The 26,256-nt window shown below is 40.7% G+C and overlaps 1 protein-coding gene across 5 annotated transcripts in view; it reads left to right on the top strand.

The window, feature by feature from the left end:
• Window positions 1–26,256, top strand: part of PRDM2 (PR/SET domain 2) — a 131,973-nt gene that overhangs the window by 27,611 nt on the left and 78,106 nt on the right. For all 5 annotated transcript variants that reach the window (XM_018060604.1, XM_018060600.1, XM_018060601.1 and 2 more), the window contains exons 3-5: window positions 6,915–7,032; window positions 8,625–8,728; window positions 18,691–18,843. In XM_018060604.1, the coding sequence (XP_017916093.1) occupies window positions 6,915–7,032; window positions 8,625–8,728; window positions 18,691–18,843 (375 nt within the window). The remainder of the gene's footprint in view (window positions 1–6,914; window positions 7,033–8,624; window positions 8,729–18,690; window positions 18,844–26,256) is intronic.

The following is a 26,256-nucleotide window of genomic DNA, read 5'->3' as shown; positions in this document are numbered from 1 at the left end:
AGTATCACAGGAAAGCATAGAGGACCTTTGAGAGGCTCTGCAGCAAAGTCAAAACTGGAGACTCCAAATACCTGTAAGGTTTTTTGTGTTAGGAAGCAGAGCAGGAGCAGTCCCTCTGCTGGTGGTCTTGAGGAGGAGGGCTGGGTCAGCTGTGTTAACCGTTGTGTCTTCCCTGCCAGCATGTGCCAGCACTCGGGAGGTGTTTGTTAGTGACCGAGTGATGGGCAAGATGCTTGTGGCCATTGATTGGGGCAGAGACGGGATACTGACTTTTTTTCACTTTGAGATAGGAATTTGTGACATAGAATTAAGGAGATCAGTTAATAGTTAATAACTACATAGCTTACTAACTTAATCTTACTATGTTAAATCTGATACTACCATTCCAGATCAGTTCACTGATAACTTGTTTCACTAAGTAGGGAATTCAAGAGTTCTTATGCTTTTTGTTACATAACAGGTAAGTAGAGACTCCTCATAGTTTCTACTGTACTTGTCACAGTGATCAGTTTCAGAAATCTTTGAAATGGGCCTGGGCCTTGATTCTGGGCTATTTCAAATCCTACAAGATGTTGCTGTGAAAGTGCTGCACTCAGTATACCAGAACATTGGAAAACTCAGCAGTGGCCACAGGACTGGAAAAGGTCAGTTTTCATTCCAATCCCAAAGAAAGACAGTGCCAAAGAATGCTCAAACTACCACACAATTGCACTCATTTCACATACTAGCAAAGTGATGCTCAAGATTTTCCAAGCAAGGCTTCAACAGTACGTGAACTGTGAACTTCCAGATGTTCAAGCTGGATTTAGAAAAGGCAGAGGAACCAGAGATCAAATTGCCAATATCTGTTGGATCATCAAAAAAGCAAGAGAGTTCCAGAAAAACATCTATTTCTGCTTTATTGACTATACCAAAGCCTTTGACTGTGTGGATCACAGCAAACTGGAAAATTCTTTGAGAGATGGGAATACCATACTATCTTACCTGCCTCCTGAGAAATCTGTATGCAGGTGAAGAAGCAACACTTAGAACTGGTCATAAAACAACAGACTGGTTCCAAATCAGGAAAGGAGTACAGCAAGGCTGTATATTGTCGTCCTGCTCATTTAACTTCTATGCAGAGCACATCATGAGAAATGTTGGACTGGATAAAGCACAAACTGGAATCAGCATTGCTGGGAGAAATATCAGTAACCTCAAATATGCAGATGACAGCACCCTTATGACAGAAAGCGAAGAACTAGCAGAGATATTACTTTGCCGACTAAGGTCCGTCTAGTCAAGGCTATGGTTTTTCCTGTGGTCATGTATGGATGTGAGAGTGGGACTGTGAAGAAGGCTGAGCACCGAAGAATTGATGCTTTTGAACTGTGGTGTTGGAGAAGACTCTTGAGAGTCCCTTGGACTGCAAGGAGATCCAACCAGTCCATTCTGAAGGAGATCAGCCCTGGGATTTCTTCGGAAGGAATGATGCCAAAGCTGAAACTCCAGTACTTTGGCCACCTCATGCGAAGAGTTGACTCATTGGAAAAGACTCTGATGCTGGGAGGGATTGGGGGCAGGAGGAGAAGGGGACGACAGAGGATGAGATGGCTGGATGGCATCACCGACTCGATGGACGTGAGTCTGAGTGAACTCCCAGAGATGGTGATGGACAGGGAGGCCTGACATGCTGCGATTCGTGGGGTCTCAAAGAGTTGGACACAACTGAGCAACTGAACTGAACTGAACTGAAAGAGCCTCTTGATGAAAGTGAAAGAGGAGAGTGAAAAAGTTGGCTTAAAACTCAACCTTTAGAAAAGTAAGATCTTGGCATCTGGTCCCATCAGTTCAGTTCAGTTCAGTTGCTCAGTCGTGTCCAACTCTTTGCGCACTTCATGGCAAATAGATGGGGAAACAGTAGCTGACTTTATTTTTCTGGGCTCCAGAATCACTGCAGATGGTGACTGCAGCCATGAAATTAAAAGATGCTTGTTCCTTGGAAGAAAAACTATGACCAACCTAGACAGCATATTAAAAAGCAGAGACATTACTTTGCCAACAAAGATTTGTCTACTCACAGCTATGGTTTTTCCAGTGGTCATGTATGAATGTGAGGTGGACTGTAAAGAAAGCTGAGCACTGAAGAATTGATGCTTTTGAACTGTGCTGTTGGAGAAGACTCTTGAGAGTCCCTTGGACTGCAAGGAGATCCAACTAGTCCATCCTAAAGGAAATCAGTACTGAATATTCATTGAAAGGACTGATGCTGAATCTGAAACTCCAATACTTTGGCCACCTGATACAAAAAACTGACTCATTTGAAAAGACCCTGATGCTGGGAAAGATTGGGAGGAGAAGGGGATGACAGAGGATAAGATGGTTGGATGGCATCACTGACTCAATGGATATGAGTTTGAGTAAGCTCTGAGAGTAGGTGATAGACAGTGAGGCCTGGTATGTTGCAGTCCATGGGTTGGCAAAGAGTTGGACACGACTGAGTGACTGAACTGAATTGAACTTGATTCTGGGACAGCAGAGATGGGCCTCTGGGAGGCTGCTGGCTCGTCTGGAGGGAGGAGTGTGCAGCCTGGCCTCTGCCCCTCTCATTCTGTGTGACTCATGTCTCTCCAGTGGCATTACCCTGCGTCCCTCCCCTGCCACAGCTCTGGACATGTCGGACATGCCTGTCTGATCCCTGAATTCACCACACTTATTCCTGTCTCAGCAAGGTCCTCTCCTGGCCTGTTTTTCCTGCATGTTGTCACCCAATTTCCTTCTTGCTTCTCGAGAGGTCTCCCATGAGCACTTTGTCTGAAAGACACCTTTTCCTTTCTCCCTTCACTGTGTCCTGTTCTCATTCTTGATTTCTCTTCAGAGCATCAATAGCTACCAAGCTCTGTATATCTTTGTTTAATTTTGTCCATCTTCTTCACTAGAGTGACACAGTATTAAGGTATGTGTGATGCTTAAAACATTACCTGGCCCACAGAACGGACTCAGAAATCTTGTAATAAATCGAGACGCTTCAGTTTCTTTTAGAGAAAATCAACCTGAGACTTAGTCCCAGGCCTGTGATTCTTTAGTGTACAAACCAAGGTTACCCTGTTTGGATTATAGTATTAGTAATATATATATAAAACCCCAGTTTCCCAATTATGGATATGGTGAGAAGTAAAATTTTCTTTTAAATATGCTTTTGTTCCAAAGGTTTACTTGTCAAATGATTGCTTGAAATTGAGAGCGTGCCACATTTTCTGAAAAAGAATCCGTACATTGACCCAGAAATACCTATCTCAAATTCAGGCATGCATAGAGAAAATACTTTCAGATAGATGACTCAGCTGTGCTTTCCCAGCCTTTTTTCTAAAAAGTTTAAGTTAACTTGTAAGAATCACTTATTCATTCAAGTATATAAGTGACAAATGTTTCAGGTCTGCTGCTGAGTATAGAGAATGGAGCATGGAGTAAGGTGGATGCCATCTGTCTTCCTTGCAGTCTGATGGGGGAGGTACAGTAAACATAATTATACAAGCAATTATTTAAAATTGTGATAAGAGCTATGAAGGAAAAATAAGGAAGGAGAGAGGATGGTTCTGTTTAGGCAAGCCATCCTACCTCTGCTTCTGACTTCCTAAAAAATGTTCCCTGCAGTTTCCAGCAGTAGGCATCACAGTGGAGGTTCTGACAGCTGGAGAGGTGAGAGGAAGGCCCTGGAGCTGGCCAGTGTCTGGAAGGAGGTCCTCGGGTTTTAGTTGAGCCCTGTTGTAGTATGAAGGATAATAAAACGGGAAAAAAGCATTCCTCTTCTAACTAAAGGAGCCCAAATTAAAAATCATGGATTTGCTAAAGGCAAGTAAGTATGTATATGGGAATTTTTCTTGTTTCTTTTTCCTATGGTACTTCTGCTGACATCCTTTATATTCCCAGGTGTCTCAGAAATTTTAATATAGATGGTCTCCAACTTAGACTCAAGTTACAAATTTCCTGTGGAGATGACCATTCCTGCCTTAGGTTACCATCTCCTGTTGACATTTCTGTGGAAATTTGGAGATTTTAGGGCAGAAGTTGTTAGATTGTATTTCAACAGAATCTTTTCCTTTTGAACTCTTTGCTTTGCTGAGGTATAATTGACAAAACTGTAAGATACTTAGACTGTGTGTACATTGTGGTGGTTTGATATACCTACACATTGTGAAAGGATTCCCACTGTCCAGTTAATTAACACACCCATCAGCTTGCATATTTCTCTTTTTCTTTCTTTTAGGGAGGAGGAGGGAGCATTTAAGTTCTACTCTCTTAGCATTTTTAGTTCTGTAATACAGTGCTGTCAACCAGAGTCACCATGTTTTACATTAGGACCTCAAAGCCAATCTAGCAGAATTTTAACTGTAAACACCACAGTGGTTATGGGCTTGGGCTCTGGGGATAGACAGAGACTCAATTCCTATCCTTGGGCAGCTTGGACCACTTCCCTAAGCCTCAGTTTCCTCTTCTGTGTGTGTGTGGTAGTGGGGCAGGGAGCTGGGAGGAGGCACTAACAGGGCCTTCCTGTTGGGCTATCTGGAGTAAACTGTCTTACACACAAGATGGTTAGCACAGTGCCTTGCACTGAGGCCCAAGGAAGTTCCAGTACACATTGAGTCTTTGAGTAGCTATTGTAAGAGTGCCTGGAAGTATCAGTTTGAGTTAGCTGACACACTGTCTTTTCAAAGTTCCTGGGAAGGTTAGATGGTGTCACATCCTTTAGAATCTTTTCTAGGGTTCACTCTGAAAAAGAGGAAGGAAATTCCCACTTACCATACTAACTGGTTATGTGCTAATGACTGTGGCTATGGCCTGTTAATATTGTTTAATTTATCCAAGTTAAAAATAATTATTATGTAGCTTGGATATCAGTTAACAATGTAATACCTTTTCCCTCTTTTGAAAAATTTAGTCACATTTCCAAAATTCTGGTTTATAGATTAAAATTTTTTAAAAATGAGAGTACTGTATTTAGAAGTGAGAAATTTGTGTGCTAAATTTATTCACACTTTAGCTACTAAAAAATACCATAAGATCATTTTCTGGGGCAGTTTTGATATTCGCATGTTTAGGAAGGTGTTGAACTTGTGCTTGGTGATACTGTCAGGACCAAGGCCTAATCAAGCAGGATGGAAGTGTGTGTGCTTCTGGAGTACACACACCGTCACATCTGCCCTGTCCAGGGAACGATCCCCAGGCCTTATGTGCCCACTTTTGTACATTCCAACTCAAAATAGCAGAGTAGACTTTCACTGGAGAAGGCAATGGCACCCCACTCCAGTACTCTTGCCTGGAAAATCCCATGGACGGAGGAGCCTGCTGGGCTACAGTCCATGGAGTCGCTAAGAGTTGGACACGACTGAGCGACTTCACTTTCACTTTTCACTTTCATGCATTGGAGAAGGAAATGGCAACCCACTCCAGTGTTCTTGCCTGGAGAATCCCAGGGACGGGGGAGCCTGGTGGGCTGCCGTCTATGGGGTCGCACAGAGTTGGACACGATTGAAGCGACTTAGCAGCAGCAGCAGCAGCAGCAGCAGACTTTCACAATAATTTGCTTGTTGTTGTGGGATCTACTTCTTTCCAAGCAGCCTGTTGATATTTTTTTTAAGTTGAAATGCTAGGAGTATAGAAATTTGAATGATACTCTCTTCTTGGCACAAAGCATTCTTAAAACTACAAGATCGTCATTGTGGGAAAATTAATCATTTTATCTTGGAGTTTGCTGCTTCCCTGCTGGCACAGAGACAGGAGAGAACCTGCCTGTGATACAGGAGATCCAGGTTTGGTCCCTGGATTGGGAAGATCCTCTGGACAAGGGAATGGCAACCCACTGCAGTATTCTTGCCTGGAGAATCCCATGGACAGAGGCGCCTGGCAGGCAATAGACCCTGGAGTTGCAAGTACATGACTGAGTGACTTAAACTTCCACTTTGCTGTTTGCCTATGTTGGTCCCTTTGAAAGTCCTTCAGAAATATTTCCCTTTGCGAAGTAAAATAAAGAACATTCAGACTACAAAACCTATCATTCTTAGCAGGGTCGTGACCTGCACATCAATTCTTTAGGGTCTATGTGGTGCCAGTTATAGCCACCTGATTTTCCTTTGATTTGAAAGTTAGTTTTAGAATAACAGTCATGATCTATGAGTTGACTCGGTTCTCCCTTTTCTATTCCCTTAGATTTCTATTTTTTTTCCATTCCTTCAGATACAAATGTAATAGGAATTTTATATGATATTTACAATGAATTTTCGCATATACTTAGTAATTTCTAAATTCTCTATTTCTCTGAGACTGTAATTTTGAGGAGGTGTTGCTGTTTAGTTACTTGGTATACGGTGATATAGTACTGTTTCCTGGAAAGGTCACACTTCCGTGGAGGGCCCAAAATAAATTGTAGTGTTCTTGCTGGAAATTGTCAGGCTTTTGTTGGTGGAGGAATGAAAGCGTGGATGGGATGGGGGTCCAGTTGGCTGGCATGGCCTTTACAGCATGTGCCAAAAGTGTTCACTTAAATAGGGAGTGTTAATTTTTTTTTAACATCCTAAGATGCTGATGGTAGTCTTTGATTTAAAAGTAAGCTTAAGATGTAATTTGCTACCAGATTCTGTGGGAGATTAAAACAGTATGGTGCCGAAGGTTTACATATTTTTAAAATGGTCACAGGTGGCTGGAGCAAGTGAAATGAACACAGACGTGCTTGAAGGTTACAGTGGTTTCCTTTGGAGACTCACAAACAAGCAAAAAAGCACCTTCTGAAATGCTTGACATCATCGTTTTAGTCTGGCTTGCCAGCTTTAGGTTTCACTTACATTTTTGCATATTTGTTTATTGGACCAGAAAAAAAAGTCAAAACAGAACTGGGTTTTCTTCTTTTTGGTATTATCCTTCTGTTTCTTAACTTGCAGAACGCAGCTGAGCCTGTGGCAACCACGGAGACCCTGGCCGAGGTACCTGAACATGTGCTTCGAGGACTTCCGGAAGAAGTGAGGCTTTTCCCATCTGCTGTTGACAAAACTCGGATTGGTGAGTGCTAGGGTCAGGGGAGGAGAGGGCAGGGAGAGCGGGCTGTGGCCAGGCTTCCTCTGGGGGCTTCTCAGGTGGGGAGCTCACTCCAAAAGCAACACATATATACTCTTGGCTTGTTTTGAAGAGTTTGTTTTCCAGTTAAGAATCCAGGGTGGACAGGAACACCTTCGCACACACCCACCCTCCTTCGTGACTCAGCCTGAGCGGCCCCTTCCTTTGAGTCTCCCCAGGGCTCTTCTTCCCGCAGAATGTATTGCTTCCGCCTCTGATTTCATTGTGATTTGAGTGTGATGATGGTATTATATTTATTTCATTATTTTGTATTTGTTTTCATATCCATCACTTGCATTGATCGTGAGTGCCTTCATTTCTTATTTATCTTTATGCCTCCAGTAACTGATGCTCTTCATGGGCCTCAGTGGATATTTGAATGATGAGCATGTCCCAATGCTTCTTCCTAGAATTTCTTGTTGAATATAGCCCAACTTTTTTGTATTGAGTCTTGTTTTTGTGTTCTAATCTTTAGATAGAAGGCTAAGGAAATAAGTTACAAAAGTTAGAGTACAGTCTTGGAAGAAATCATGTTTATGTCCTGTTTTCTTTTTTTAAAGGTGTTCTTCTGATATTCTGATATATATGTGTGTGAATTAATTTTTAATAAATGCTTTTCCTAATTCTTGCTGAGAATTATTCAGTGAGTAATTTGTTCATGAAAGTTGTTGATTTTATCTCTCCACTAATTAGTTATTAGCTGGGATATCAAATGGGATTCATAGCAGATTTACAGGTGGTGGAATTAGTTCATCATGGCTGAGCCACTGGCTGAGACCACAGCCTTCATCTGTACATGAGGAAATTGAGCCCAAAAGGCAAGGGAGCATGTTCAGAGCAGTGCTGTCAGTAAGAGCTGCTGTGGCACTGGGTCCATCGGCTAGGGTGTCTCCTGCCGTTTTACCCACTGCTTCTGCATCTTGTTTGCCTTATGGTCACTGTGAAGACTATAGAAATACCCCTGAGAATACCACAAAGCAGCATACGTCTTGGTTGGTTTAAACTCTGAAGAGTGAGTTGTTTAAGCTTTCAGGAAACAGAGCAGAGAGCAAAGAAACTTCAAAAACGTTTACTACAGGACACTATGTTTCTAACCATTTAAGGGTGTTTTTTCTTTCTTTTTTCTTTTCTTTTTTTGACAACTTGAAATCTGTAGAAAAGGAGAAAGAGGAACTTTGCATTTTTACTGCATTCGATATTTTTTTCTCTTAATTGTTGTGATTATCTCTTCTCCAAGTGTTTGTGATTATGCTATCTGGGTAATTTTACATGTAAAGATTAAAAAAAAAAACCCATAAGATAATCTTTCCTACTTATAAAACAATATAGATTCTTTACAGGCTATTAGAAGAATACAGAAGACTGTTAAGAAGAAAAATAAAAATCCCGTTTGAATACTTGATTTAATTTGATTTTCTGTGATCTCAGTTAACATTGTCTTGCTTTTAGGGTGACTAGTCTTTTCAGTAACTGAATTGCTTTTAGTGCTTTAGTCTTTAACCACAATGCATTGTGAAACTGTTGGTTTTATTTTCTAGGTGTCTGGGCCACTAAACCAATTTTAAAAGGCAAAAAGTTTGGGCCATTTGTCGGTGACAAGAAAAAAAGATCTCAGGTTAAGAATAATGTATACATGTGGGAGGTAAGAAATGCTCCTTGTCCTTTGCTTATCAGAGTTCAGTACATTTTTAAAGGATTTGAAAGGATTTATTTTAAAGGATTTATCTTCTCAGGATTTGACCTTCTGAAATTAGTCAACTTAACATGTTCTTTAAAATAAAGAATATTTTTAATAGAAAATGTGTTTCCTTGGATACAGATGGCTGTTCACATTTGTAGTTTGAAAGTGCTTTGCTGTCTTCAACAATAAATGTCAAATTGGTGTTTTATTTGCCTTGTTCAGGTTGCTTTGCTTTGCCTTGCAGCTGAGAGTTTGGTCTGCCACTTATAGGCTTGCAGACGAACGCCAGTAAAAGACACACCAAGGTGGCCGCTAATATCAATAAAGTACAGTTAGGATCTTTTCTGTCATTTAGAAAGTAATCTCTGTGTTGCTGAAACATTCAGAGTTGGACATACTTAGCACACTGTGTATATAGTTGTTGTTGTTTAGTTCCTAAGTAGTGTCCAGCTCTTTTGCTTCCTCATGGACTGTAGCCCACCAGGCTTCTCTGTCCATGGGATTTCCCAGGTGAGAATACTGGAGTGGGTTGACATTTCCTTCTCCAGGGAGTTTCCCTGACCCAGGGATCGGACCTGTGTCTCCGGCACTGGCAGGCGATTCTTCACTACTGAGCCACCTGAGAAGCCGTGTTTGTGTAGTGCTTTGGCTTTTTAGAAAGGCTTTCATTCTGTTTGTTTCACATTCTCTCAATGATCCTGGAAGATGGGGAGCAGTCACACACTCCTTATGCAGGGAAGCGGTGTAGACCAGAGGGAGTGGCTCCCTTTGTGGGCACACGTGTGGAGGGTGTTGTCAGAGCAGAACCACGTGTCCATGTGTCCTGCTGCCTGACAGTAGGCATTTAAGAAATGCTTCATTGGTTTGGTGGCGCTGGTGTAGTCACTAAATTGTGTCCGACTCTTGCGACCTCATGGACCTGCCAGGCTCCTCTGTCCGTGAAATTTCCCAGGCAAGAATACTGGAATGGGTTGCCGTTTCCTTCTCCAGGGTATCTTCTCCATTCAGGGGTCGAACTCGGTTGGATCGAGTCTAGGTTGGCTGTGTTGCAGTCCGTCTCCTACATTACAGCTGGATTCTTTGACCGACTGAGCCAGGGTTCAAATCCTGCCTTTGTGACCTGGGTAGGGCCCTTAACCTTTGGGCCCTAAAACCCTCCGTTTAAAAATGGGGAGAATAAAAAATAATCTCATGAAGAAAGCTGTGAAGATAAAATATCTTATTATTGTTTCTTAAAGAGTTGCCTATGAATTAAGCATTTCTATTAAATCTAATTCAGGTCAGCAGCCTCCGTGAAACTCTTCAGGTTCTTGTGGAACTCAATGGCATGACTCCCAGCCAGAGAAGTTTTTTTGGTGGTGAGGAAAAGCATTCCTGTCAGATTGTCTTAGGTGGAAATCACATCTGTTTAACATGTAAACATATAAAAGCCTAAAAATAAAATTTGCCTGGGAAATGTCTGGGGAGTTTCAGTCAAGAAGTTCTGTGGTGTTTGTCCGTCTGTGGTATGTTGTTCTTTTTCTCAGTGCTGTGAACAGTGTTTCTTGCCTTGAGAATTCTAACAGTTTCTCTCAGTAATTTTGAGAGTTTCTCTGAATCTCTTATAATATATATAGTGATATTTAACCCAAGGGGACTTAGGAAATGATGATTTACCATGGGAGTAATTACTTTGTTATTTCACAACTTTCAAGTTAAAAGAGTGCTGTATTTGTGGAAAAAATGCCCAACCAAAAAAAAAATTTAATTATTCAAGATAATGGCCAAATGCTTAAAAATGTCTGAACCACAAAATTATGTTCTGAAATAAACTGTATTTTTAGTTTTAGAAGTTTCACAAGGGAAACCAACAGACATGCTTTATCAGGTTAGCATTAATCCTGGTGAGGAACCAGAGAACACGTACTCTAGTTCTGTGTGTATCTAAGGTTGAACAAATGTCATTAATATTAAACCTAAGTTTGTGGTACCTGCTTTACTCAACATAACAATTTGATATTGTTGGGCATTTTATATAAGTTACTAATAGTACCTTTTGTTAATTAGGTTTCATTTGCCTTGAAATTCTTAAAGTATGAATTCGTAGTAGCTTGTTTAAAAAGTATAATTTGGAGCCATGATGTATTAGAGATTCAGTTTTTCCTGTTAACATCCCATTGTTAATTTAAGATACTTCTCCTTATGTTCTGCCATAGTTGGGAATCCTTATAACACGGCCAGTTCTTGTTAGTCAGGTTTAAAGATTTAGTTCTTGTCAAGGCTGGATTTTCTTCCCTGCAATTAAAAAAAAAATCTGGATGTCATTCAAATGGTTTCAGCTCTGAGGTCTATATTCCATATAGAAACCTCTAAACCTTTTTGCTCTGTTAAAATAGAAGTAGATATATTTGACATACACATGTGGAAGTATGTATTTGGCAAAGTATAGGAAGCAAAAATTATAATGTACATATTTCTTATAAAGAAAATAAAAATCCAGGTAAAATTTAGTGTTTCCCCATTAACTTATTCTAACTTTGGTGTTATCCTCTGACTTGCATCAGAATGCCTCCTCTTAATGTCACAGATACTGCTTATCATTAAAAATCTCACCTGGCATTTGTTCGTCCATTACAGCCCCTTAAGACCAGTTTATCTTTTAGCAACCTGGTCTTTCGCCTCCACTAGAACTCCATTTTAAAGCTAATCTATGAGAAAGTGTTAAATTGCTTTTCTTGAGCCCTTGACTGTCTTATGCAGCCTTCAGTCCTCTAAGTTTCCGCTGAAAGCATGCTATTATATCAGAAATAACAGGAGAGAAACAGGAGAGTATCCTCAGGGTGAATGCATGGAACAGTCAGTTTCTGGAAAGAGGAGAGTACTCTGTGGTCAGTTCCTGGTGGGGAATTGCTGGCAGGCCAAACACTGGACTCCATGTACCCGTCCCACCGCCACACACACACACACACGCGCACGCGCGGGCGCGCGCGCGCGCGCACACACACACACACACACACACACACACACACACTGAGCAACGTGCAGTATTCTGAAGCCTTTCACATTCACTTCTGTGGGGCTCAGATTGTTTCTAATGAACAGAACTTTTGAATTGTTTGCATGTTTTAATATGTATTTTTAAGAATAGCCTTGTTAAAGTGTCCGCCTGCAATGTGGGAGACCTGGGTTCAGTCCCTGGGTTGGGAAGATCCTCTGGAGAACGAAATGGCAACCCACTCCAGTATTCTTGCCTGGAGAAACCCATGGACGGAGGAGCTTGGTGGGCTACAGTCCACGGGTTGCAAAGAGTCGGACACGACTGAGCGACTTCACTTTCACTTAGTTTTTAGAGCACTTTAGGTTAACAGGAAAATTGAGCAGAAAGTTGAGTTTCTATATCTCCTTCTCCCCCCTGCCCCAACCTCCATGAGACATGCATACACAGCTTCCCTCACTGGCTTCATTTCCACCAGAACGGGGTATTTGTTACAGCGGACACACCATTATTGCCCAGAGTCCATGGTTTACATTAGGGGCCACTCATGGTGTTGTACCTTCTAATAAGTCTTTTTTAAATTATGAAAGTAATACATGGTCATTGCAAAATAATATAAACAGAAAATTATAAATGAGAAAGTAAAAATCACCAGTCAACACCATGACATGCATTCTTTTAACTCTGTTTCTTTGCCTCTTGTTTTCCTTCTGTCTCTCTCACACAGCTACCTATATAAACACTATATGTAGACATTTCATACACAGTTGAGATCAAACAGTATATGTATGCAGTTTTGTAACATGCTTTTTTATCTTAATATGTTGTAGATGTGTACATGTCAAATGTATATCCCACTTCAAATGCTTATCCACGTCATTATTTCTTATAGCTACCTAGAATTCCATTGTTTCCTTCCACTGTTAAACCAGTGGACATTTAAGTAGTTTTAGTCTTTGCATGATGTTAATAATTCTTTGGAAGAGAAGGATTGGGAGTTTGGGATTCGCAGATGCTAGTATAGGATCAGAGAACAAGGTATACTTACTGTATGGGAGAGGGCACTATATTCAATATAATGAAAAAGAATATACTTATATATATAATTGAATCACTTTGCTGTACCAGCAGAAATGAACACAGCACTGTAAGTCATCTCTACTTCCATAATATTAAAAAAGAAACCCAAATTCTTCCAAATATCAAACTAACTGTATATACATATTTGCTCACTTGTCTGGTTGTCTTCTTAATTCTTAAGATAAATTCCTAGAAGTATAATTGTTGAGTCAAAAGTTATGTACATTTTAAGTTTCGGTAAAATTTCCTAACAGACCTCCAAAGGGATTGCACTAATTCATATAGCCACCAGGGGTGAATATTCCTTCCTAGCTTTTTAAAACCAATATTGTTGATGTTTTTTGATAGTTTTTGCCCTTCTTTCTTATCAATGAAAACTGATAGTCCACTGCTTCCATTTGTATGTTATTATTCAGGCAACAAATTTTGAGTCCAGAGGGTAGAGAGAAGAAGTAGAATTGCATTTCAGTTAAAATTGATAGAGAATTTATTTCTGTATAATGAGACTTTAATATTGAATAGTTTTTTTTTTCAGAAGTGAAAACAAACTTTTTATCATTCAGCACTGTTATGATCAGCTACTAACAAGCACATTTCATGATTTTTGCTATCTCAGTTCTTCTAATTTCAAAGTATTTCTGATTTAAAAATGGACAAAACTATAAAAGAGTAGAGAAGTCAACCAGCTGATTCTGTAGACCCTTTTGTCAGAAAGTACTGCTCAGCTCTTACTGTTCCTTTCCCACTTCTACACCATGCAGAATGTCCTAAGAAAAGACGTAGCTCATGGGGGAAATCCAACCTGTCATCTGTTTTTGCAGTCCAAGAGCTGAGAATGGTTTTTACATTTTCAAGTGGTTTAAACAAAGATCAAGTGTTTTGTGACACATGAAAAGTATATGAAATTCAAACTTCAGTTCATCAATAAAGTTTTGTTGAAACACAGCAATATTCACTTGTTTACATATTGATTGTGGCTGCTTTTGCCCTGTAGTGGCCAAGTTGAGCAGTTGTGACTGAGATCGTATGGTTTGTAAAGCTGAAAATATTTCCTGGCCCTTTGTAGAAAGTCTGCTGAGCCCTTGTCTGTGTGTAAGAGAGAGGGAGTGACCGTGGTGATGTCTGGGATCTTAGGTTTGCTGTGAAGCAGTGTGGTTAATAGAAGTGCAAAGATTTTGAAGCTGTTACTTAAAAGTGGGCTAGCCGTAGAGTTGTTTGTCACAGAAACTGCTGCACCAGTGTTCTTCTTCTCTTAGTACCTTCAGGAGGGTGGGGACATTGAAGTACAGAGAACTAAGCCATCTTTCTGAATAAGTGAACTTGTTACTCGATTGACAGCATGTTAATGGTACAAGGAGAAAATTGAGAGTTTATTTACTTATTTAACCCCTCTGTTAAGCTTACCATGTGACAGGCACTGTCCTCAGTTCTGGAGCACTGAGCTTGGCATATAATACTTGTGGTATTATATAGACGAATGACAGTACCCTGTGGGGATTTTTTTTGTGAAATAAAGAATACTAGGAACACCCTAAATCTTTCCACAGATGACGGATCTGAAAGCAGTTGGCCTGCCTGGGGTTCTGAAGCTGTCAGTCAGGATGCCCAGGTTTCATGCTGCCTGTTCAGTGATCTTGCCACTAGCAGAGTCTACCTAGAGAGTCTTAGTCTTCGGCATGTTGTGGACCCCTTCGAAAATCTCCCCAGCAAATATACAAATGTACATAAACACAGAACATTTTGAGTACGATTTCTAGGGTTATATGAAATTTTTAAATGGCTCAGTGGTAAAGAATCTGCCTGCAATGCAGGACACATGGGTTCGATCCCTGGGTTGGGAATATCCCCTGGAGAAGGAAATGGCAACTCACTCCAGTACTCTTGCCTGGAAAATCCCATGGACAGAGAAGCCTGGTAGGCTACAGTCCATAGGGTTGCAAAGAGTCGGACATGACTGTGCGACTTCACTTTCAACTTTCACTTTCTTTGCTTTGTAAACAGAGACTGTTTACAGAGGAAAAACTATTGATTATATGGAAGTATCTCTCCTTAGGATCAAGTCAGCTGAGTATTTCTCGGTCCTAATAAGGATGTGGAAATAGATTTGTTATGTAACATTGTTGAGTTAGAGCTGGGGTGTGAGTTGGACCTGTCTTGGCACTGTCTCTGCCTGAAAGGACAGGAGTCTCATTCTCCCTGTCTTTCCCCACCCTGACTTCATAGTGTGGTGGTACATGTGCAGTCTCGTGACTTGCACATATATTGAGCGTAATTCTGTCACACTTTAGAGATACAGTTCTGTGTATCAGTCACTGAAGTTAACTCTGGTTGGAAACCAGTTGGAATTCCAGCTATGGTAGAAATTGCGTGAAAACACATTTTCCTCCCAGTTCCAATTACAGGTGAAACTCAGTGAAAATGAGACGGCTACATATTTTTTTAAAGATGTGTGTGTGATGATGATGGTGACAGTGATGGGAAGAGGATGGGAGTGTGAGCCTAGCATTCAACAGAGCTTGGCTGCCTTCCTAGCCTGCTCTCCCCACCCTCTTCCCTTTTTACATAGAGATTATACTAAATTAGTGGAGAGAAGGTAGAAGATTCAGATAAGCAGAAGAAGGAAAATGAAAAGTATGAAGAATCCCATTTTCTGAGGAAACTATTATTAACATGTTCATGCATTTAGATTTCAGATCATTTTTCTCTTCATATATTCATATGTTTAAGCCATACTTTTTATAAATGGCTTTATTCAGTCATCAGTGTATTATGGCTGTCTTTTCTACTGATAATATTTCTATATCTTCTGGTCATCTTTTTCTGCTAATTATAGAGCTAATGTATGTTTACTACTGAGAAAATTCTTAAGAAATGCAAAGATTACAGGAAGTAAAAGTTTCCATATCAGTCAGTTAGTCATTCATACAACAGTATTTTTTAAAGTCTGTCTATTATTCCACTATATTCCGATATTACTGTACTGAGCAAATCTGTGGTGTTCTCCGTTTCACAGTGAGTCTATAGTAAACCACACTCCTGTGGACATCTTTGTACGTACATCTTGGTGTGGTTGCCCAATATCTCATGAGAATAAATTCCTACAAGTGTATATGCTGACTAAAGCATGTGCATTTTAAAGTTCTTTAGTCAGTATTGCTTAGTTTGATCTGAAAAAAGATTCCAGTTTATTCTATGATCAGCATTTTGGGAGAACGTCTGCTTTCTAATTCTGTGTGGTTTTTTTTCCTCCTTAAAAAACAATTTTTAACCATTTTGTGAATTTTAAAAATTACTTATTTTTGATTATTAGGTAAATTTACTTTTTTTCCTTGAGATTTTGGCCATGTGTATTTCTTTGTGAATTACTAGTTTGCACTTTTTAAAAAACTGAAGTGTTCATCTTTTCTATAAAATTGAGCATTTTAGTTTAAGTGTGACTTAGTAGATTCTTTAGTCTCTTTTGTAACAAAATGAGCTCTACATAAAAACTTTACTCAAGTGGAACACCTTGCTCTTTGCAAGGGTCATTATTGATCTGCAAGCCAGGAAATTCCGGCACAGTCTTAGTGTTATCCTCCAGGTGGTAGGTAGACTCTTGTTACTTCTCTCCAGCTGCCTTTAACTGTGTGGGATTTTCCAGCACCATCTCTGCAGTGTTTGTAGCTGTGTCAGTATGTGCGTGGGAGTGTGTGGGAACTCTGCTGTCTCCTATGATAAATCAAAACAAGCCTTTTCATCCCTAAGTTACTAAAAAGTAACCAGTATGGACTGACACTCTTAAAAGACCAACTAAATATTCCCATTTTTGTTATTTTATCATACTGGCAAACTTGGCAAAAGTATCTCATAAGCATTTTAAAGTAAAGCACCTTAAATTATTTTGGTGTGTGAAGTTTAAATTTTGTGTTGTGATTCTGTCTCTTCCACACATACCCCGTGGGGCTACACTTCCTCTTTGTTTTCAAGGGTGAAGAGTGTGTGTGTGCCTGCTCATGTGTGAGCCGAGCCGAGAGTGAGTGTGACAGTGAGTTTGAAAAGGAGTCAGATGTGACCTGTATAGCCTCTTTTCAGGTGGTGCAGAGAGATGTTATAGTAAGCAACCAGCTGCTGAATAAACTGACTGTGGGTTCTTACAGGATAGTGAAAATACTGTCCTTGACACTTAGTGGGGAGTAAATAAAGTTAACTGCAAAGCACTTTCTAGCATGATCCCTGTCACATAGTAGGTGCTCATTAAATGATGATAGTTATACATTTGTGTATGATAATGTCATTTCATTAATTTCATAGTTATTTGTTGAGAGCCTACTCTCTGCCAGGCACTGGGCAAAGTCTTAGAGGTACTATAGTGAATGCAAAGACTCAGATATTTTCTCATGGAGCTGATACTCTGGTGTGGGGAAACAGTTACTAAGTAGGAAAATAAGAGCATAAGTACCATGAAGAAAAATAAATCAGGAGATGACTAGATAACTGGGGGTGCTGATGGGAAGACAAGGCTTCATAGTTTTAGCTGGGATGGTCAAGGAAGGGACTGATAAATAGAGGTCAAGCAGCGCTGGGATTAAGGTCATCTTTAGTACTCAACTAAGTGAGTGACTTTGGGAAAGTTATATAATCTTTGATCCTTAATTGCCACATGTGGCAAAAAGGGGTAATAACCTGATGCATAAGGTTAAATGAGATAATATGGAAAGCATGCAGCATTATGCCAGATGTGTAACCCCTAGCAGGAAGAAAGTGGTGTTCATGGGCCAGTAAGGTGGGCACCGCCCTGGCAGTCCTGGGCTGGGAGACACAGGCATGCCCAGAAGAGCCAAGAGTGGAGGCTTTGTTCCTGAAGGAAAGAAACCTGCAGTAAGCAAACAGTGTTTAATGTGAAAAGAAGACGTGAGCGGTGAGGGTCTTGACTGTAGGAAAGAAATGGAAGCATCAAGATTCTCTCCTTTCTTCCAAAGGAGAAAGTAGAAGACTCATTTCTTTTGCTTTGTTTTTGACAGACTGTCACCAGTTGATTCTATTTCAGTGCCTAATCAAGTGTTTTACAGTCTAAATTTGGGAAAGTAGAACATAGATGTATGTATGTATGTATGTATCTACAAAGTAAGAAACAGCTGCTCAATAGACTCTCTTTAAATGAAGGCATGAGAGCCAGAGGCCTCTAGGAGGAGGAGTTGATGGAGAGTGGATAATCAGGGAGGGCTTCCGTCTTGCAAGTGTGGAGCTGATCTGACTCCTCAGAGACAGGTCAGGATTTTGGTCTTGTTTCAGAAGGAAACTGATATTTCCCAGAATACAGATTCTCTGGGTAGAGAAGTGTTTAAGGTCAACAGAGTCTGCAGAAAAAGCATCACGCCCTATCACCCACATGGAGGGAGGTTCACACTGCATGCTTCCTTACTGAAGTTTCTGTCAGCACTGCAGCAAAGGCACCTGCTGAGCTGTGGACCCCAGCAGGACTGGACCCCCACTCTGGAATTGCTGAACAGCCCAGGAGGCTGAGGGCGTTTGGGTGCTGAGGAGCACTGCTGCAGTCTTGCACTTCTCTGTTCTATGGGGAGGAGAGCTATCATTAGGCCTCGTGTTCGTGTTTGCGAAGGATTTGGAGACCATCAAGCACATTTATTATATAGCACATAAAGTTTAGCAGAAAAAAATTACACCCAAATAGAAAAATAACTAATGAGGATTATATCATTTTGGACCTCAGCTTTCATTTTTATTTCCTTTTTTATGCTGCTTATTCTGTTGATGTGAAATGCTTTATGGAGTACTTCCATATAATGAACAGGAATTGCCTTAAAAATTGAAAATGGAAACATTTAAAAGATACCCCTATTTTAACAGCTGTCCTTTTCCCCCATCCAAGGTCTATTACCCAAATTTGGGATGGATGTGCATTGATGCCACCGATCCAGAGAAGGGGAACTGGCTGCGCTATGTGAATTGGGCTTGCTCAGGAGAAGAGCAAAATTTATTTCCACTGGAAATCAACAGGGCCATTTACTATAAAACTTTAAAGGTAAGAGTGTTAGAATTAGTCTACTGTTAGATACTCTACATGCATTTCTTCAAATGCTGTCCTTAGTCACGGCTATCAGTAACGACTTTGCAGACCTTGAAAGGGTTCTATTTGAAAGGGATTCACCACCCTGAAAGGTCTGTATTTTAATTATACAGTTGCCACTGCTTATGTGAGGAAGCGCACTAAAGCATGAAGATTGTGTTAAGTAATTACGTACGGCATCTTTATTGATACTGATGAGTTAAGCGTGTATGTGGCAGATACTTCTCTCCTCTTAAGACACAAATGCACTGGGAACTGTCTTGACGGTCCACTTTATCTAACTGTACGAAACTCAACAGCTCTGGTGGTTCTGTGTTAACAGAAAACACATTCTTAGTCTTCAGTCTAATGTAGCTTTGGATTAGCTTTTCTTTTGCCTAAATGTTTTTAATATGAGTGTATTTATTTATTATTTTTGGCTGTGCTGGGTCTTTGTCGCTGCTCAAGCTTTTCTTTCGTCACGTGAGTGGGGCTGCTCTCTAGTTGCAGTGTAGGCTTTTCACTGTGTGGCTCCTCTTGCTGCAGAGCATGGGCTGTAGCACACGCAGACTTCTGTAGCTGCAGCACGTGGGCTCAGTAGTTGCGGCTCCCGGGTTCTGGTGCACAGGCTTACTGGTTGTGGCACACGGGCTTAGTTGCTCCATGGCATGTGGGATCTTCCCAGATCAGGGACTGAACCTGTGTCTCCTGCCTTGGCAAGCAGATTCTTTACCACTGAGCCACCAGGGAAGCCCCATCTTTTCCATGAATTTTATTCAGAATGAAAATTACACAGAACATGTTTCTTACTTCTGCTAAAGGAAAAAAAGAGGAAAATCATTTTTTGGAGTTTATGGTGCGGTCAGGGGTCACTGAGTACATTCAGGGAAGTTAGAATTTGGAAGGGTTGTTATCTCTGCAACAAGCAAGCCCTCATCTGTCTCCCTCATTTCCATGTTCTCCTGGAAGGCAAATCTGCACTCACCATACAGGGAAATGTTCCCAAAGGCCAAGTCTTGAAGCTCTAAAGAGAGAGGATTGTTGCTCTTTGCTTTCTGGGTTAGATATGGTTGCTAACATTGCTACAAGGCAGGTTTTCCTTTATTCACTTACTTTCATTAAAAATGACATAGATTGCAGGCCGGTCCTTGAAACAACTTAATCTCCATGGAGCTGAAAACTCTTTGATGAGCAAGCATTTAAGATGATGGTCATCTTTGCAGCATGCTGAGTTTTGACTGTATCTCACACTAGAACTTGGCAAATTATCTTAGAGCTGTTTAGTTTTCCTTTGCTTTCCTTTGTATTTTTCCCTGTCGGCTTTAGCCAGTCGGTTTGTCCTTTTTCTCATCTAAATGCACGTTCTTGCTTCTAGTTCCTGCAGGAAATATTTCTTTGTAGTACTTTCTTATTTAAAACTTCTGTAACCTTCTTTCCCATTTTTTTTCTGCTGGATGATTTTTCTGGCGTGATTTCCTAGTAGGCATTACTGTACAGTTTTGTTACACTGGAGTCTGAGATTAGGTTCACACTTTGATTCAAGAATTCATTCTGTTTCTCAAATTTATTTAAAGTGGAAGTTACATCTGATTACATCAGTGAGGAGAATCCTGGTGGAGAGAAAATACCAATGAGGTGTGCATATGAGACAGTCAAGGGAGTGGAAATGAGGTTCCAGGGCAGAGAGAGCCCAGGGAGATGCTGGGACACTTGGCAATGGTTTCATCAGACTTGAAGTTGAGGTGTGTTCATCTCTGATGGCAAAGCCAAGAACCGCTGAGAAGCAAGAGAGAATAGTGTTTGGGAGTGAACTCTGGAGCCAGACTCCTGGATTAAATCCTCACTTGCTCTGTGACCCAAGGCAAGTCACTGTGATTTTACCAGATGTGCAACCTTAGGCAAGTCACTCTCTGTGCCTCAGTTTCCTTCTTTATATGATACAGATAATTATATATTGACCTCAGAGGGTTATCAAGAGGATTGCATAGGTGATTGTGGGTGGAGTTCTAGCACATGATAAGTACTAAATAAATAGTAGCTGTTATTTTTGGCAAGGCACAGTAGTGTCATGAATAGGAATAGGGACTCTGGAGCAGACTGCCTTGTGAGCAGATTTTGCCTTCAAGAGAAGCACAGGGAAGAAGACAGGGAAGCATGAGAAGTTACACCTTCTGTCTTAATTTTCTCATCTGTAAAAATGGAGGTAATAGTAAAATTAATAGTGTTGTTATTGTTGTTTAGTTACTAAGTCATGTCTGACTCTTTTTTGACCCTATGGACTGTAGTTCACCAGGCTTCGTCTGCCTATGAGATTTTCCAGGCAAGAATACTGGAGTGGGTTTCTATTTCCTTCTCTTGGGGATCTTCCTGATCCAGGGATCGAACCCAGGTCTCCTGCATTGCAGGCAGATTCTTTACCATCTGAGCTACCAGGGAAGCTGAACATTAATAATACAGTCATGAAAATTAAACAAGCCAACATGTGCAAGATTCTGTGAAGAGTTCCTTGTCTAACCTAAGTACTCAAAGTGTTACTGACTACCTGTACTATCATTTTTACTTTTCTTTGTTGGAAGTAACGGAGCTCTAATCTTTGTAGACCTCCTCCAATCTTGACCTTTGATTTTGCTCAAGTATGCATCAGGCGTTTTAGATTCTTTTACTAGTGATTATATTCTGTGAGGTTAAGCTTTTTATGGGTTCAGTTCAGTTCAGTCGCTCAGTCGTGTCCAACTCTTTGCGACCCCATGAATTACAGCACGCCAGGCCTCTCTGTCCATCACCAACTCCTGGAGTTCACTCAAACTCACGTCCATCGAGTCAGTGATGCCACCCAGCCATCATTCTCTGTCGTCCCCTTCTCCTCCTGCCCCCAATCCCTCCCAGCATTACAGTCTTTTCCAATGAATCAACTCTTCACATGAGGTGGCCCAAGTACTGGAGTTTCAGCTTCAGCATCAGTCCTTCCAAAGAACACCCAGGACTGATCTCCTTCAGAATGGACTGGTTGTATCTCCTTGCAGTCCAAGGGACTCTCAAGAGTCTTCTCCAACAGCACAGCTTAAAAGCATCAAATTCTTCAGCACTCAGCTTTCTTCACAGTCCAGCTCTCACATCCATACATGACCACTGGAAAAACCATAGCCTTGACTAGATGGACCTTTGTTGGCAAAGTAATATCTCTGCTTTTGAATATGCCATCTAGGTTGGTCATAACTTTCCTTCCAAGGAGTAAGCATCTTTTAATTTCGTGGCTGCAATCACCATCTGCAGTGATTTTGGAGCCCCCCAAAATAAAGTCTGACACTGTTTCCACTGTTTCCCCATCTGTTTCCCATGAAGTGATGGGACCAGATGCCATGATCTTCGTTTTCTGAATGTTGAGCTTTAAGCCAACTTTTTCACTCTCCTCTTTCACTTTCATCAAGAGGCTTTTTAGTTCCTCTTCACTTTCTGTCATAAGGGTGCTGTCATCTGCATATCTGAGGTTATTGATATTTCTCCCGGCAATCTTGATTCCAGCTTGTGTTTCTTCCAGCCCAGCGTTTCTCATGATGTAGTATGCATAGAAGTTAAATAAGCAGGGTGACAATATACAGCCTTGACGTACTCCTTTTCCTATTTGGAACCAGTCTGTTGTTCCATGTCCAGTTCTAACTGTTGCTTCCTGACCTGCATATAGGTTTCTCAAGAGGCAGGTCAGGTAGTCTGGTATTCGCATCTCTTTCAGAATTTTCCAGTTTATTGTGATCCACACAAAGGCTTTGGCATAGTCAATAAAGCAGAAATAGATGTTTTTCTGGAACTCTCTTGCTTTTTCAAGATCCAGCGGATGTTGGCAATTAGATCTCTAGTTCCTCTGCCTTTTCTAAAACCAGCTTGGGTTAGCTTTTGTAAATAACTTACATGTGATGATATTCTTCTGGGCTCTGTATCACCTTCTCAGCTATCAACTGGATAGTTGAGAAATCTCAACACTGGTTTTGTTTGTAATCTGATTAAAAACTGTTTTAAATTCCTGTGGATTGTCAGCCTGCTCTTCATTCATTCACCTACTCATCAGTTCTTCATTGTTGTTGTTCGGTCTCTTAAGTTGTGTCCCAACTCTGCATTCCCATGGCCTTCGGCATGCCAGGCTTCCCTGTCCTTTACTATCTCCCAGAGTTTGCTCAAACTCATGTCCATTGAATCGGTGATGCCATCCAACCATCTCTTCCTGTTGCCTCCTCTTCCTGCCCTCAGTCTTTTCCAGCATCAGGGTCTTTTCCAATGAGTCAGCTCTTCTCATCACGTGGCCAAAGTATTGAAACTTCAGCTTTAGCATCAGTCCTTCTGAGGCATATTCAGAGTTCGTTTCCTTTAGGATTGACTGGTTTGATCTCCTTGCTGTCCAAGGGACTCTCAAGAGTCTTCTCTAGCAGCACAGTTTGAAAGCATCAGTTCTTTGTTGCTTAGCCTTCTTTATGGTCCAACTCTCACATCTGTACATGACTGCTGGAAAAACCATAGCCTTGGCTATGTGGACCTTTGTTGAAAAAGTGATGTCTCTGCTTCTTAATATGCTGTCTAGGTTTGTCATAGCTCTTCTTTTAAGGAGCAAGAGTTTTAATTTCATGGCTGCAGTCATTGTCTGCAGTGACCTTGGGGTCCAGGAAAATAAAATCTGTCACTGCTTCCACTTTTCCCCCTTCTATTTGCTGTGACATGATGAAATCCAGTGCCATGATCTTCGTTTTTTGAATGTAGTTCCAAGCCAACTTTTTCACTCTCTACTCTTTCACCCTCGTCAAGAGGCTTTAGTTCCATCTTCACTTTCTGCCATTAGGGTGGTATCATCTGCTTATCTGAGATTGTTGATATTTCTCTCAGCAGTCTTGATTACAGCTTGTGTGTCATCCAGCTCAGCATTTTGCATGATGTACTCTGTATCGAAATTAAATAAACAGGATGGCAATATATAGCCTTGTTGTATTCCTTTCCCAATTTGGAACCGGTCGATTGTTCCATATCTGGTTCTAACTGGTACTTCTTGACCCACATACAGGTTTCTCAGGAAACAGGTAAGGTGGTCTGGTACTCACATTTCTTTTAGAGTTTTCTACAGTTTGTTGTGACCCACACAGTCAAAGGCTTTAACATACTGAAGCAGTACATGGTTTTCTGGAATCCCCTTGCTTTTTCCATGCTCCATCAAATGTTGGAATTTGATCTCTGTTTCTTCTGCTTCTTTGAAACCCAGCTTATACATCTGGAAGTTCTTGGTTCACATACTGCTGAAGCCTAGCTTGAAGGACTTTGAGCATTACTTTGCTAGCCTGTGAAATGAGTGCAATTGAACAGTAGCTGGAACACTGTTTGGTATTGCCCTTCTTTGTGGCTGTTGCTGAATTTTCAAAATTTGCTGCCATATTGAGTGCATCTCCTCAACAGCATCATCTTTCAGGATTTGAAATATCTCAGCTGGAATTCCATTACCTCCACTAGCTTTGTTCATAGTAATGCTTCATAAGGCCCACTTGACTTCACACTCCAGGCAGTGACCGCATCATCACAGTTATCCAGGTCATGAAGACCTTTTTTGTACAGTTCTGTGTATTCTTGCCACCTCCTCTTAATCTCTTCTGCTTCTGTTAGGTCCTTGCCATGTCTGTCCTTTATTGTGTCCTTCCTTGCATGAAAGTCCCCTTGGTATCTCCAATTTTCTCGGAAAGATCTGTAGTCTTTCCTATTCTATTGTTTGCCTCTATGTCTGCATTAATTCTGCAAATGCTGAGTGTCTGCTACATAGTAGGTATTCTTCTGTAGTAATGAACTGAAGAGACAAGGTCTCTGGTCTCATGGAGCTTCCAGTTCATGGAGGAGGTGGCAGATAATAAACAAGTGAACAAGTAAACAAGGTAACTTCCAAGAACAATACATGCATTGAAGATAATATAATATGATGGAGTGACCAGATGGTCAGGGAGGTGCTTTAGCTCTGGTAGGTCAGGAAAGAGCAAATGTGGACACACTTCCTCCCTCCGCATGCTGCCATGAGATGGAGCCAGCCATGAGAAGATTTCTACAGGAAGAGCATTTCAAGAAGAGGGGCTCTGGTAGAAGCAGAGGTATTGAAGTGAGAGTAAGCTAGATGGGGGCCCAGCGGTTGTTTGGTTTTTCTTTCTTTCCTTCTTTTTTATAAAGAAAGGAGAGAGGAGAGGAGATGGAGAGAGGAGAGGAATGGTGGATGAGGCTAGTGAGATAGGGCAGGATCAGATCAGGGGTGGGGCTTCTGGCTTGTACGGAAACTAGTTTTAGTCTTCAGTTCTGTTCACCCATTTGAGAGTTGAGTCTGTCTGACTGTTGACTTTTTAAAAGATCATGCTGCAGGATAAGATTGTAGGTGGGTAAGCATTTGTGTGTTCTCATGATTCTGGAGTATTTCTCTTAATTTGCCCTACTGTTAGGAATATTGGAAATTATTGCCTGTAGCTAATTGCCCTGGTAACATTTTGAGTTTATATTTACTAATATTTAGAGAAGAGAGAGTGCTTAATTCTATAAGCACTCTTATAGAACCTGTTAGAACCCAAAGGACAAGTTTAAAGTCTTTTTGTTGTTGTTTTTTGGTTAAATATCAAAATAATTTTTTTAAAAGTTTGGACTTTTGACTTTATGTTTTTTTTATTTCATTTTATTTATTATATTATTTTTTTTTTTTACTTTACAATATTGTATTGGTTTTGCCATACAGCAACATGACTTTATGTTTTAAAATGTGGGTTTATATTTCCCGCGTCTAGGGACGTAAATTTTCTTACAAAACCTTAAATGTGCTTAGCAGTGCAGAAGAAATAAACAGTACGATGGAGATGCAAGTAATTGTTGATTTTAAAAGGTGTATTATTTTCCCCTTCATAAACGCTTGTTATTTGTGTAGCTGTCTTACTAAGTTGGGAAGCATATAGCTCAGTAAAGTAATGGTTGTCTCAGTGACTACAATTTTGAAGGGTGTTCAATAGGTAACAAATTGGGTTGCTCCTAATCTAGCTGCTCACCAGCTCATTAACCATTTAGAAATTTTGTATTAGTGGTAAAGACAGACATTGAGATGTTTTGTGTTTTTAGCATCTACAAAAGAGTACCCTCCTAAGTAGAGAGTTTGTGCTCTTTATGAACTTCTTCCCGTTGCTAGTACAGTTAGTACTCTGCAGAAGGTTGAAGTGGAATAAATGTGAACACTTGGGCTGAGTCGAGGAGGAATCTTGAAGATGTCTGGTGGGTTCTTCTAGCCAGTGTTCTGGTTATATTGTTTTGTTTAGGAATAAATGGATGATAGATTTTTCCTCACTCCTTTTCATGTTCTTTTTTACTTTGGTTTTATTTAACACTACATATTTCTGCAAACTC

The sequence above is a fragment of the Capra hircus genome, chromosome 16, assembly GCF_001704415.2.
Source record: "Capra hircus breed San Clemente chromosome 16, ASM170441v1, whole genome shotgun sequence".
In the NCBI taxonomy this organism is placed as follows: Eukaryota; Metazoa; Chordata; class Mammalia; order Artiodactyla; family Bovidae; genus Capra; species Capra hircus.
Note: the sequence above shows the minus strand (reverse complement) of the source record. Positions and strands in the feature narration are given on the sequence as shown.